At 54.8% G+C, this 13,827-nt stretch overlaps 1 protein-coding gene across 6 annotated transcripts in view; it reads left to right on the top strand.

Moving 5' to 3' along the window:
• Window positions 1–13,827, top strand: part of rap1gap2a (RAP1 GTPase activating protein 2a) — a 100,548-nt gene that overhangs the window by 12,650 nt on the left and 74,071 nt on the right. For 3 of the 6 annotated variants that reach the window (XM_069184193.1, XM_069184184.1, XM_069184183.1), the window contains exon 2: window positions 9,004–9,039. Coding sequence is in view for 4 of the 6 variants with exons in the window: in XM_069184184.1 (XP_069040285.1) it covers window positions 9,004–9,039 (36 nt within the window). In the remaining 2 variants the exon portion in view is untranslated. Of the gene's footprint in view, window positions 1–188; window positions 336–8,788; window positions 8,819–9,003; window positions 9,040–12,297; window positions 12,447–13,827 lie in introns of those variants that run through there. The other 3 variants (XM_069184185.1, XM_069184194.1, XM_069184186.1) reach the window with 3 other exon arrangements.

Here is a 13,827-nt window from a genome sequence, read left to right on the forward strand (position 1 = left end):
CGCCAGTCCCTGTGGCCGCCAAAAGAAGTTTTTATTGTTGCCTCTGGCAGCGCCAGCACGGGAGAACCATCAGCAGAAAGCACACGCACATTTCAGGAAGTGGTGAGTGTGCCTTTCCTGCTGGTCGGCGAGCCCGTGAGGGCTGCTCGCAGCCTGCTGTCGGCTGGGGAGGGCGCTGCCTTCAGCCGGCCCTCCCTCCCAGGCCCTGCCTCTCCGCTGGCTGCAGTTTGCAGGTGATAGCGGAGTCGAGTGCAGCACCAGCACTCACACTCGAGCCGGAGAGCAGCAGGGATGTTGAGAAGAAAGCGCAGCGTTTCCTTCGGGGGCTTTGGATGGTAGGTGGCTTTTCCCCGATCCGGCGTTAGACAGCTGGCGTCTTCTTATTCTGTACTAGGCAGCCTCGGTGGATTTAAACGACTTTAAACATATTGTAGACCTTTGGGCGAATTGCATTCTCAAATATGACTTATCTGTGTCTGGTCCTGCTTTGAACTCAGACTTGCAACCTTGCAGGACCCAGCTGTTTTATTATAGTGTGTTTTCCTGGGACTCGGATGCAGGACCTGCTCTGGTGCGCTCAGTAGTTGCAGAATTAAGTCCCAAGTTTCTGAACTGTTCTCTTTCCCCTGGGCTGCTGGCTAAGGTTGTGTGTCTGTGTGTCTGGTGGAAATCACTGTGGAGGACTCCTTGTGTAAATTTCATAAGGCAGAGTGAAAGGCAAACAGAAGGAAATGAATTAAGGGGGGCTTCTTTTGCAAAACAAATCTAGATCTACTGATCTTCTACTGCAGCTGTGCTCAGCTGGTTAAATCCCCTCTGCGCTGTACACAATAGCTTCTTCAGCAACACACCCGAGCATCTCATAGTGCTGTAATTTACGGGGGTGTGTATTCCTCTCATCACCCCTGCATCTTATTCAGATGTGGCTTTTAAGACTCGTGTTGCTCGGCACGGGTTTGGTGGAAAAGTTATTTTTATGGTTTTCTGTGCAATTTCTTCTGCCGGCTCTGGCTGTGAGCACAAAGGGAAGTGTGTGTGTGTGTGTGCAGGTGACGGGTGGGGTACCAGTTCAGTGCTGCCACAGACACACCCACTGGAGCAGAGACGCTGCTGGGGGCTTTTCTCCCATGTATTTTGCATGGTACAGCTTCCTGGAGCAACTGTCAGTTTGCACAGCGTTTGTACTCTTTTACCGTGTGTTTACTATGCTTATCCTTTGCGCTAACTTTGCTGCACAATGGTTTCCAGCAGGTTTAATCATTCTTTGCCAGACTCACTCGTCCTCTTTCGCCCTGCATGCACCAGGATATGCCAAAGGGAAGCTTTGTGAGTCTCCTGAATATCTACGTTAATCCCGCAGAGAGCAGAAAGGAAAATGCACATCCAAATGGTTTTGCTGCGATCTCCTGGGTTTAAGTTGAGAGCTTCTCTGGAGCGCTGAGCACTGGGGTGCAGGAAGCCCATTTGTCTTCTGTTCCCTTCAGCATCACTCTTAGGGACAGTTAGGCTTTTCGTGGTGCAAGCTGCTAAATTGAAATGCCCCAAATTTTCCTTTTCTTTGATTAAATCATGGGTTACACAATTAGGCAACACATGCATGACTCTTAAGCTTTCCTTTAGACCACCAATATAACTAACCTCTGCGATTTGTTATTTAATAGTCATTGCTTATGGATAAATGAACAAGAGAGGTGTCTGTCTGCCACTGCTGACAGATGCCAAGGATCTTTGTACTGTACATCTAGGATTTTTACAGCCTCTTGTCAGTAGCTGGTGCCGGACACTGTGACTGGTGTGTCTGCACAGGGCTGGGTGTGAAAGCAGATATGCGGTATTAATTAAACACATTCAGACACATTAGGTCTGGAAAGTGATCAATTAAGGGAAAATCAAAAAAGTAGCCCAGCATGGAGCATGCCTTTATCTAGAGACGGCCACCGGTTTCCACTGTGAGGCATGACATCATAGAGTTTCTCCATATGAAGACAAGGGAGCAATTTAGCTGTGGCAACAGAAACTGAATTTGCTTGCCATTAGAGTAACCTGACCATGCACTCACCCGGCAGGCTGACACGCAGGGCTGGGGGAAACAGGTGTGAGGCTGCTGTGTTTGGGACTGGGAGGCGAGGTGCCTGAGGGGCAGTGTAGAATGGAAATCAGAAGTGAATAAAATGATATGCCCTGATATTTGCAGTAAACCACAGGTTCTTCAAAAAACATAGTGGCTCCTTACATCTGGAGGTGAAAACATGTGTGGTCTGAAAGAACATGGGAGATGGCTCCCAGTCAGAGCTGGGGCAGGAGGAGAGAGGCCCAGTGCCCGCACTCCAGAGGGCATCAGCTCCCAGTCAGAGCTGGGGCAGGAGGAGAGAGGCCCAGTGCCCGCACTCCAGAGGGCATCAGCTCCCAGTCAGAGCTGGGGCAGGAGGAGAGAGGCCCAGTGCCCGCACTCCAGAGGGCATCAGCTCCCAGTCAGAGCTGGGGCAGGAGGAGAGAGGCCCAGTGCCCGCACTCCAGAGGGCATCAGCTCCCAGTCAGAGCTGGGGCAGGAGGAGAGAGGCCCAGTGCCCGCACTCCAGAGGGCTTCAGCTCCCAGTCAGAGCTGGGGCAGGAGGAGAGAGGCCCAGTGACCGCACTCCAGAGGGCATCAGCTCCCAGTCAGAGCTGGGGCAGGAGGAGAGAGGCCCAGTGCCCGCACTCCAGAGGGCATCAGCTCCCAGTCAGAGCTGGGGCAGGAGGAGAGAGCCCCAGTGCCCGCACTCCAGAGGGCATCAGCTCCCAGTCAGAGCTGGGGCAGGAGGAGAGAGGCCCAGTGCCCGCACTCCAGAGGGCGTCAGCTCCCAGTCAGAGCTGGGGCAGGAGGAGAGAGGCCCAGTGCCCGCACTCCAGAGGGCATCAGCTCCCAGTCAGACCTGGGGCAGGAGGAGAGAGGCCCAGTGCCCGCACTCCAGAGGGCATCAGCTCCCAGTCAGAGCTGGGGCAGGAGGAGAGAGGCCCAGTGCCCGCACTCCAGAGGGCATCAGCTCCCAGTCAGAGCTGGGGCAGGAGGAGAGAGGCCCAGTGCCCGCACTCCAGAGGACATCAGCTCCCAGTCAGAGCTGGGGCAGGAGGAGAGAGGCCCAGTGCCCGCACTCCAGAGGGCGTCAGCTCCCAGTCAGAGCTGGGGCAGGAGGAGAGAGGCCCAGTGCCCACACTCCAGAGAGCACTTCTCAGTGTACGAGAGAGAACTGCAACCAATTACCATACCGGTGGTAAAAAATTAAACGCAAGCTTCACACTTTGGAGCAATCGGTACATCGCTTTACTTGACAAAATGTTCTCAATGTACAATGTACAACCAAACCAACAATACAGGTTAAGGGTAAAAACAATTAACAAGTTGAAAAACAGAGTGGAACAGCAGAGCTATTAAAACCGGCTCCTAGATGAGGTGAAGCAGTGTGTCGCTTGGCTGGCCCTGGTAATGCTTTACTACGGTGAACCACAGTGAGCACAGGGGCATCATGGGAACAGCACGGCAATGCATAGAGGAGCGTGGTCAAGCGAGCAGGCCTGTGGGAAACTGCAGGCGAGGAGAAGCTGCCATACCATGACACACACACACCACACACACACACACACACATTGTGAAATCAGCGTAGAGCTTCGCTGTGCTGGACAGCCTGTATGTCCACCACTGGACCTGTATGTCCAGTTGAGCTGACTTCCCTCACGCCTCGTCCCTCTGCTGGAAGCCGGCCTGCTGTCAGTCAGGGTGGCAGCGGGCCAGATTTCCCAGCGTCTCGCTCCAGTGAGATCCTCAGCTCCCCTCTTTCTTTTTCCATCAGTGGAACAGCAGAGGCCCGTTAATGGTTATAAAGCTCCTCTCGTGCGTTCATTGTTGTTTTTTGTGATGTCACTCGGAAACTTGTGAGGTGAAAACTTTGCGCAAGACCAAAATAAAACCTTTTAGTCTCACCATTATCTCCAGACCACAGTGTTCGATTAACTGCAGTGTTTTTTAACTCTTCCAGGCAGTCACCTGCTGGAATTGAATTGCGCGACAGCAAGCGGTGAAGATTTGATTCAGGTTATTTACTGCTTTCCAAAGCAGGATCAAATCTCATTTCCGTTTATGCGGGTTGTAAATATTGTGGCTAAGAACGATCCGGGGCCACTGAGGTACTGGCCACCGGCGGGATCTCCTCTCTCAGTCAAATATCGCACCCTCCGGTATTTCCCAGCGCAGATCTGTCATGACAACATTCAGTTCATTTCCCAATGAAGCCATGGAAGAGCAGGTTATGCCAAAATCCTGTGGTATTTAATTTCATATTCCAGACTTAGGTCTGTCGGGGAGGTGCGGACTGGGTCCGGTCCATCCGGAGTGCCGGGGGGGTGCGGACTGGCTCCACTCTGTCCGGAGTGCCGGGGGGGGGGCGGACTGGCTCCACTCTGTCCGGAGTGCCAGGGGGGGTGCGGACTGGCTCCACTCTGTCCGGAGTGCCGGGGGGGGGTGCGGACTGGCTCCACTCTGTCCGGAGTGCCGGGGGGGTGCGGACTGGCTCCACTCTGTCCGGAGTGCCGGGGGGGTGCGGACTGGCTCCACTCTGTCCGGAGTGCCGGGGGGGGTGCGGACTGGCTCCACTCTGTCCGGAGTGCCAGGGGGGGTGCGGACTGGCTCCACTCTGTCCGGAGTGCCGGGGGGGGTGCGGACTGGCTCCACTCTGTCCGGAGTGCCGGGGGGGGTGCGGACTGGCTCCACTCTGTCCGGAGTGCCGGGGGGGTGCGGACTGGCTCCACTCTGTCCGGAGTGCCGGGGGGGGCGGACTGGCTCCACTCTGTCCGGAGTGCCGGGGGGGGCGGACTGGCTCCACTCTGTCCGGAGTGCCGGGGGGGTGCGGACTGGCTCCACTCTGTCCGGAGTGCCGGGGGGGTGCGGACTGGCTCCACTCTGTCCGGAGTGCCGGGGGGGTGCGGACTGGCTCCACTCTGTCCGGAGTGCCGGGGGGGTGCGGACTGGCTCCACTCTGTCCGGAGTGCCGGGGGGGGCGGACTGGCTCCACTCTGTCCGGAGTGCCGGGGGGGGCGGACTGGCTCCACTCTGTCCGGTGTGCCGGGGGGGTGCAGACGTTGTGATCTGTCGACAACTGACACCTGAGAATAGAACCCAGGGCCACAGAGCTCAGATGAGCAGTTGACTTGAATACAACTTAACTGAAGCTTGAATGACCTGTTTTTAAGCAGGAGAAGACATTTTTCTTAAAAGGATATTTGAAGGAACTGTTAAGAGAGAACCCAAGATGTATTTGCCCAGTAGGAATTCCTTAAGCGCGTTCAGAAGCTTGTCGGAGCTCTTGTGTGGTTTTGCGCACCAGCTGTCAGACTGAAACTGCCCGTTGCGGGGTTAGAAACCCCAGCAGCTGCACTCACCTGCCTGCGCAGTGCCCTGGGCGAGGAACGCGCCTAGATTTCACATGCAGCACGCCCTTCCTGTGCAGGACCCGCCCAGCCCAGTGCTCAGATCCTGTCGAGATCTTGCGCGGCCCGTTGCCGTGGAGAAAGCAGTGTGGGCGCCCTGCGTGTGGTTTGTGCTTCTCCTTTTCGTCCGCGATGGTATTGATCTTTACCGTGCCAGACGCTGTGAGGAAACTGTAGTTAACAAGCCCTGGGTGTGTGTGCATCAGCAGAGCTTACCGTAAACGCTGGGTCTTCTGCAACTTGTTGACGAGAAAAGTGACATATAGCATCAAGTGAAGACGATCGGGAATTCGTTTCCTTTTTTTGGAGGGTCTGGTTCATTTTGAACTCTCTAGTGTTGCATTTTCGTTTCTGGTTTCTGGTGCTGTGGTTTGCCAAAGAGGAAGCCAGCCCAGCCACGACAAAGGGTTTGCACTGCAGTTTTCAAAGTAGAACAGCTCCCTGTTACGCATTTTTCTACATCACTGGCTCCATCGTGATTTGTGTGAGGAGCTCTGAAAAATCTCTTCTGTTCTCTCTTTCCGTTTGTCTCTTGCAAGCCCTGGTGGCCTCACCTGACTGCCTCACAAAGTCTTCCCCAACTGGCACTGAAAACAGGGGTCTGCAGGAGGTCTGGGTGGGGGGGGTGTGGGGGGCACCATTAGTAGTGAAGTGTAGCCTTCCAGCGTCTGCTGCCTGCACTGTGGAGATGGCCTTAATGGCTTTGTCCAGTAATGCGTAGCCAAAGCAGTAAAAGATCTCCGTAATTGCATTGTGAAATGCAATCTCAGATGTCTTTAAGTGCACGTCGGCGGCAGCTTCCAGCCCTTGTGTTTGTATTGCTCAGTGAGTGCTGTAACTGTAAAGATCCCCCTGTGGCAGAGCAGGGATGACCTCACCCTTTTACTGAAGCAGGAGCAGTTTTTTATAGTACCATGTGTTTTAATGGGCCACCTGTAGGACGAGCTGCCTAGCCTTGTGATTCTATGGCACGGTATAGGATGCATTATGAGTGGATGAGCATATCTAAATGCAAAGAAGGCTTAAGAAGATAAGATCGCTTTATTGGCCATATACAATTTCTTGCATGAGGAATTTGTCTTTTCGCAGACCCCAGCTTGCTCTCCATGAGACACACAGACAGGGAGAGAAGCTTGGGATCAGAGCGCAGGGTCAGCCATTTATGCAGCACCCCTGGTGCAGCTGGGGTGAAGGGCCTTACTCAGGGGCCCAACAGAGTGGGATTCTTCTACCAGCCGTGGGCTTTGAACTGGCAACCTTCCAGCCACAGGCGCAGATCTTGAGCCACAGAGCCACCCTTCTGCCCTGCCACTGCTCTGCCCTAGTAGGCTAGAAACCCCAGCCTAAGCTTTTCTCCAATTCCAGGCACAGAAAGTGCTGATCGTGGGGATCTGGGCAGAGTGCACACTTTGTGGGGCTGTGGGCGGAATGAAGAAACGTTCCCTCAGAGAGCCGGTAGGGCCCTATGGCACAGACACCATGAGGTTGATCTTGACTCTTGGGACCTGCTGGCCCACTGTGAGCTTGCAGGGGTGTTAGTGTGAGGTGTACCACTCAAGCACAGTGCAGGTACCTCCAGTGTCCAGCTGGCTTTTCTGCGAGGCACTGCGAAGCGTCCAGCACGCCCAGTGAGGAGGTATTCTCATTACAGGCAGGGGGTCGTGTTGCAGGAGCGAGCGATCTGGCCCTCTTTCAGTTGGTGCAGTACAGGGGGTAGGTGTGAGATAAGCTGATAAGAAAAAATTAGGATGTTGCACAATAAAGAGTCATTTTAACCCACTGAAGCTCAGCAGGTGTGAGCCTGGTCAGTACCTGGATGGGAGACCTCCTGGGAAAAACTAAGGTTGCTGCTGGAAGAGGTGTTAGTGGGGCCAGCAGGGGGCACTCACCCTGCGGTCTGTGTGGATCCTAATGCCCCAGTATAGTGATGGGGACACTATACTATAAACAGGTGCCATCCTTCGGATGAGACGTAAAACCGAGGTCCTGACTCTCTGTGGTCATTAAAAATCCCAGGGCGTTTCTCGAAAAGAGTAGGGGTGTAACCCCGGTATCCTGGCCAAATTTCCCCCTGGCCCTTACCAATCATGGCCTCCTAATAATCCCCATCTCTGAACTGGCTTCATCACTCTGCTCTCCTCCCCACTGAGAGCTGGTGTGTGGGGAGAGTACTGGTGCATCATCCAGGTGGGGCTGCACACTGGTGGTGGTGGAGGGGATCCCCATTACCTGTAAAGCGCTTTGAAGGAGTGTCTTGAAAAGCGCTACATAAGTGTAAGCAATTATTATTATTATTATTATTATTATTATTATTATTTTCTTTCTAGAAAAGGGCGACAGCAAGTTTAAGTAGACAGGTGGTAAGCTGGAGAGCCCCTCCAGGCTGGAATGGAATACCTGGACTGTCTTTCTGGTGTGATTGCTTGTGGCTGCGCACCCCTCAGATAGGTGCTTCTTACAGAAGGGAGTCTGGTGTGTACCACAGTGCAGTGCATTTTCTAAAAGCGATTGCAAAGTGCAAAAATACTATAGCAAGTTTGCCTAGGCAGGATCGGGACGGGATCCACGCTTCAGCGAGGTACCTGTGTTTACAGCACGGTTAGGGCCACAGTGGGGGCGTGCTTTTCTTTCTGAACGGAACAGAGGGAGCTCTAAACTTCTAAGCCTGCTCAATCAGGCTCCGATTCCCCGTGGGCGTGGAAGGAAAGAGTCCTTCTGCTGCGCTGGGCAGGCACCGAAGTGGCATTGAGGTGGAGCAAAGGCAGGGCAAATGGAATAAGCTGTGAACCCATTGAGAAGGGTTAGTTAGCATGGCAGGCATTGACACTGCTCCGTCTTGACACTGCTGTGACCCTGTGCCAGTGCGAGGCTCGTATGGGTTGCCCAATCTCTGAGTAAGACGGCCATTACCAAGCCGCTCGAACCCGTGCACTGCTTCAGCTTATACTGGTGGAGTTACACCTGTGTTTAATTGTATTTGAGCTTTCTATGCAAAAATTGTCAGAGTTGAGTAGGAGGCTTGAAATCTTCAGCGCTCGGTATGGGCTGATTCCTAAGATCCAGCAGCTGTCAAAGCCTGAGCCTCATCACAGTTCTCCGTTGCCTTGGCCAGCACCCCTGGGTCACGTGGAGGAGCGCTACTGACGCGATTATTTCCCATAGCGTGTTGGCGGGTTCCTGCGCAGACCCCCCTGCTTCCACGTGCGCGCACTCCCCTCCACGACGCGTGCAGCCGGACCGCTGCAGTCAGATCCCGTCTTGTTCCTTGAGCAGCTCCTCCAGCGATCCGGAGACGCGGCTCCACACGCCCACGCTGCTCAGCCGCGGTCCTCGCTCGCTCATCAGCAGCTTGCGGGAGGTATGGCAGCACAGTGGAGCTGCAGCGAGCCAGAACCGTTGCGACGCAGCCCGGCAGCCCACTGAGGCCGGCTTCGGTGCGAGAGCAGGGCCGACAGGGGACTGCCGAGATCGAGCCCGTCGAAACGTTGGCCCGCCGTTTCTTCCTCGATGTTTTCTCATCGTTTCTCTCTCTCTCCGTTGCAGGATCGACAAGTCCACACTCGCCTCCCTCAAGGCTCGGTGAGTAACGTGGGTGCTGCTCTCCGGGGTGAAGTGGCCGTGTCGTTGCACGGCGCTCGGTTTTCGGTGGTCCAGCTGTCCCTGTGTGATGGAGAGACCAAGCTGGTAGCCTGTGGCTGTGGAAGCTGCACAGCCTGGAGACTTTTGTGTTCCATATAAAATGAATCACTGTTCTGGCAGATGGGCTTCGGAGCACATTGGGGACCATTTGAGATCAACGGTTGCATGTTTCTAAACACTTCCTAAAGAATTATATTCATGAAGCAATAATAGAGTAACATAATAGAGCTGTGACATAACTAAGATCTGCTGTAGTTATATGAGATGATAGTAACAAAGCCCTAAACCTGCCCTTAGACTGTATCAGACCCTGAGCCTAGGGATATGAGTAGGTGGTAATATTTTAAAGCGTCATTCGTGAAATGTTAATAGATCGTTAATTGTTAAATGCTGTCTAAACTGTTCTTCATGCAAAATACTGTTCTGTCACAGCAACAGCCCATCTGTTGTCCTGAATCCATTGCATCATATCATATCACACAGCAGAGAGGAACTGAGATGCGGCTTGCGTTCAAGATTGCATTAATCTTGCTGTGCCAGCAAGTCCATCGGTGCAGACTGAGCCCCCATTTCTGCCGAGATCCCCGGGAATAATGAAAGCAGGAGCCTCCTTGTCAGAAAAGCCAAAGGGCAGATCAGGATTCCAGGAGGTGGATTAAGCCCTGCGTGGCACTGGAAATGCGCAGTCATGGCACTGGCTGGGCTGCACTGTGACGATCCTTGACCTTCGGCACAGCTGAAGCTGCCGCACATACTGGTGGTTTAATGGATTTGTTAGGTGAAGGATTTTTCCTTGGCGTCTGTTTTTCATTCCGTTGCCTTGATTTTCCGTTCAGCAGCCTGGGTTAAACACTCATGGTGTTTCCACATTGTGTAAATGTATCACAACAGCGATCGGGGGCGTCTGCTGCTTGTTACTGATTAATAAAATCTGTTAGTCCACCAGCGGCTGCAGTTTAGCGCCCCATTCATCAAATACTGATATTTGCTTTAAATGTAGACGGACCTGCATCTACATTTTTTTAATGTCATTTACTGTGACCTGATATACTGTAAGGAGTTTTAAATTGGATTAAATTAGGATTCTGATTGTTGACAGAATAGAAGATGGTATCGAATACGGTTCACAAATTGAAGGGAGGGCGCTCACTGTGTTTTACCCTTGGCTTGGGCTAAACAGGCCTTCCCCCCCTAACGTCAGACGCCTGCCTGTAGCCCCAGCTGTCTGAAGGTCCCTCAGGTGGCAAGAGCAAGAGGCTGGGCCCCCTGCTGCGGCCGAGCGGCAGCGATATTTTTATCGGCGGCGGACCGGAGCAGCGTGTGTCCCTCGGCCGTCGCGCTGAGCCCGCCATCCCCGTGACGGGAGCCCCCCTGCGGCTCGCGCCCAGACTCGCGCCTCGCTCCTCTTCGCTGCTGGAATCAGGAGAACAGCCTGCTTTGTTGAAAGCTAGCTCCTGTCAAAATCTGTTTGAGCTCAGTCGCAAGCTCGGCTCTGCTGCTCTGAGCAGGGGCTCTTCTGAGACCCCGAGACCCCCTGGACGCACTTTAACCCCTCGTCCAGATTCCCAATCCGTCCCTCAGCAGGGTCATTGAAGGGTCGCAAGTGCGCAGGTATGTAGGTGGTCTCCTTTAAAGTCCCTGCACTGCCTCTCCTTTTGGGACAGAGCTAGGTCCAGGTGGGACTGTCCAGGGGCAGCTAGGCCAGCTGACCACAGGCAGGACTGGCTGTGGCCTGGAGGAGGGCGCTCAGGACAGTAGCTAAGGTTCAATCCAGGTCTCCGTTAAAGCTTAGGGGGGGACAGTGTGTATTTTCCCAACTCTGAAGCCTTATATCTTGGCCACTGGTTACATGCACGCAAATGCATTGTGAGTTTTTAATGATGATGGGTGCACTGGTGGTTGCACCGTTACTGGTGTTGAAATAGTGAACCTGATGAGGTGCCCCTCTCCGGGAGGGGACTGACCCTCTGCTCTGCAGGCCCGGCCTGGCACTCGTCCGGACCCGGGAGCATCTTCCTGGGGCGGTGCGCTAATTAATCGGCTCAGTTCAACCGACCCACAAAAGCTCAAAGCTCTGATCATAATTCTCCTTTCATTAGTCTCCATGGAAACCGGCGAGCATATCGGTGCAGAGAGTGTAAATCAAAGGCGGTGTGAGCGAGCGAGTGGAGTGTGTGGCTGCGCTGAAGGAGGGAGCTGCACAAAGCAGGCAGGCGGTCGGCGCGGAAAGGCTTGAAAAAGGCTGTAGACTCCGTCCACCCCCACCCCCCCCCACTTCACTTCCAGCCCCCCATTCCCAGCTTCGCCTTCAAGCCCCTCGTACGCGCTCACAGACTCCCGCTCCTCTCCACTCGCTGCGTGCAGGGTGCTCTGACCTCTCTTCACACGGAGCCAGCGGAGCCTCGGTCTGTGTGGGTCTGTGTGGGTCTGTGTGGGTCTGTGTGGGTCTGTGTGGGTCTGTGTGGGTCTGTGTGGGTCTGCGTGGGTCTGCGAGGGTCTGCGTGGGTCTGCCTGGGTCTGCCTGGGTCTGCGAGGGTCTGCGTGGGTCTGCCTGGGTCTGGGAGGGTCTGCGTGGGTCTGCGTGGGTCTGCCTGGGTCTGGGAGGGTCTGTGTGGGTCTGCGTGGGTCTGCGAGGGTCTGCCTGGGTCTGCGTGGGTCTGCGAGGGTCTGCGAGGGTCTGCGTGGGTCTGCGTGGGTCTGCGAGGGTCTGCGAGGGTCTGCGTGGGTCTGCCTGGGTCTGGGAGGGTCTGCGTGGGTCTGCGTGGGTCTGCCTGGGTCTGGGAGGGTCTGCGTGGGTCTGCGTGGGTCTGCGAGGGTCTGCCTGGGTCTGCGTGGGTCTGCGAGGGTCTGCGAGGGTCTGCGTGGGTCTGCGTGGGTCTGCGAGGGTCTGCGAGGGTCTGCGAGGGTCTGCGAGGGTCTGCGTGGGTCTGCCTGGGTCTGCGTGGGTCTGCCTGGGTCTGCGAGGGTCTGCGAGGGTCTGCGTGGGTCTGCCTGGGTCTGCGTGGGTCTGCGTGGGTCTGCGTGGGTCTGCGAGGGTCTGCCTGGGTCTGCGAGGGTCTGCGTGGGTCTGCGTGGGTCTGCGTGGGTCTGCGAGGGTCTGCCTGGGTCTGCCTGGGTCTGCGAGGGTCTGCCTGGGTCTGCCTGGGTCTGCGAGGGTCTGCGAGGGTCTGCGAGGGTCTGCGAGGGTCTGCCTGGGTCTGCCTGGGTCTGCCTGGGTCTGCGAGGGTCTGCGTGGGTCTGCGAGGGTCTGCCTGGATCGGTCTGGGTCTGTCTCTCCCTTACCTGCTCCCCAGCAGCTCAGTTAGGCAGAGCCGGGGATCTGCTGTTAGGATGCACAGGAAATTCTGGTGAGTTGGCTTTCTGTGCATGTCTGTGCAGTTACATGTGGAGAAGGAACTGGGATAGACACAAGTAAGGGCAGAGGGTCTCCTTACTGGGGAGAAGTGAGCAGTGAGTGCACGCTCTGTGTTGGCAAAGAACATGATGCATTAGGTTTGAATATGATTGACAAATTCCGAGACAAATTCTTTGTGCTTTAATCAGTTAGAAGGTTTGTGCATAGTTTTAATTAACCACTAAAGGCAACAGGGTTACATTCTTCCCTGTGGCAGACCTGGTGGACTGAAGATCACAGGATGCCAGTTTTCTGACAAAACCATTTCGTATCTGATTCCTGACACATGGGGTGGGGGTGGTGGGTGTAGGAGACCAGAGAGGAAAATGAATGCAGTTATCAGTCCGTGGTATTGGAAATGAAATTTACCCTGGAGATCAGAGCTGAGCTCTAAGATGCAGTACATTTACTCGGAATTGGTTTATCAGCCACCAAGATTGTTTGTTTTTGTGTGTGTGTGCAACGGGAACTAAATCCCGCTGAAATCTCTTCCCTCTGGTGAAAATCTTTTTCCCGACCGAGAATTGCCTGTGGGCGTAGAATAACAATGTAAAACTAGCTGCCATCTGAAATTGTGAGAACTGTCAAAACAGGGCTCGTATGACAGGCTGAGGTGTTGCCACAACAGTCTGATTTTCCTCCAAAGCCCTGTTATTTCGAGTTAATGTGCAGCAGTGTTCGAACAGATGCGAGCCTTTGCTGGAAGCCTTCTCTCTGCCTCCGTGCAAGAGGTTAGTGGCTCACCGCGCCGGCTGGCTGGAGCTCCTCTGCTCTCGCATGGACAGTAGGTGGTACACGGGCTCCGGCCCTGTGATACCAGGCAGTTGTCACATCGTGTAGGGAGCAGCTGGTGAACTGGCGCCCCCCCTGCTGGCACGGCTGCCCGAGGCTTTTCAGAGGGACGCCCCCCCTCCTCTGAGCTCAGCGTTCCTGCCTGCTGCTGTCAGATCCTTCCCGCCACCACCTTAGGGAATGAGGAACGATGGGTACAAGGGCTCCTGGGTCTCGCCTTTCCCGAAATGTTATTTTTGGATTCGGAGCTGTTTTGCGACGCACCATGTAAACAAGGCTGTGGGGAGGGGACATGAAATCGGCGGCCGATCCGTTCAGCTTGGTACCAAGGAGCCCCGGGTTTGCTGATAAGCAGAGATCTGGCGGCCTCGTGCTTTTTTTAAATGGCAAGGAAATTCCATCTCATCTTCCTGAGTCCTCCTCATAATCTCTTCTGGGGGAATTGCAGTGCCGGGCTGGCCACACTGATAGCACCACTCGCAGCGATACGCCTGCAAAATAAACCGAGCTCTGCTGCTGGGAGCAGGGCAAGCGCTGGACAC

The sequence above is a fragment of the Lepisosteus oculatus genome, chromosome 26 (genome assembly GCF_040954835.1).
Source record: "Lepisosteus oculatus isolate fLepOcu1 chromosome 26, fLepOcu1.hap2, whole genome shotgun sequence".
NCBI classification, from domain to species: domain Eukaryota; kingdom Metazoa; phylum Chordata; class Actinopteri; order Semionotiformes; family Lepisosteidae; genus Lepisosteus; species Lepisosteus oculatus.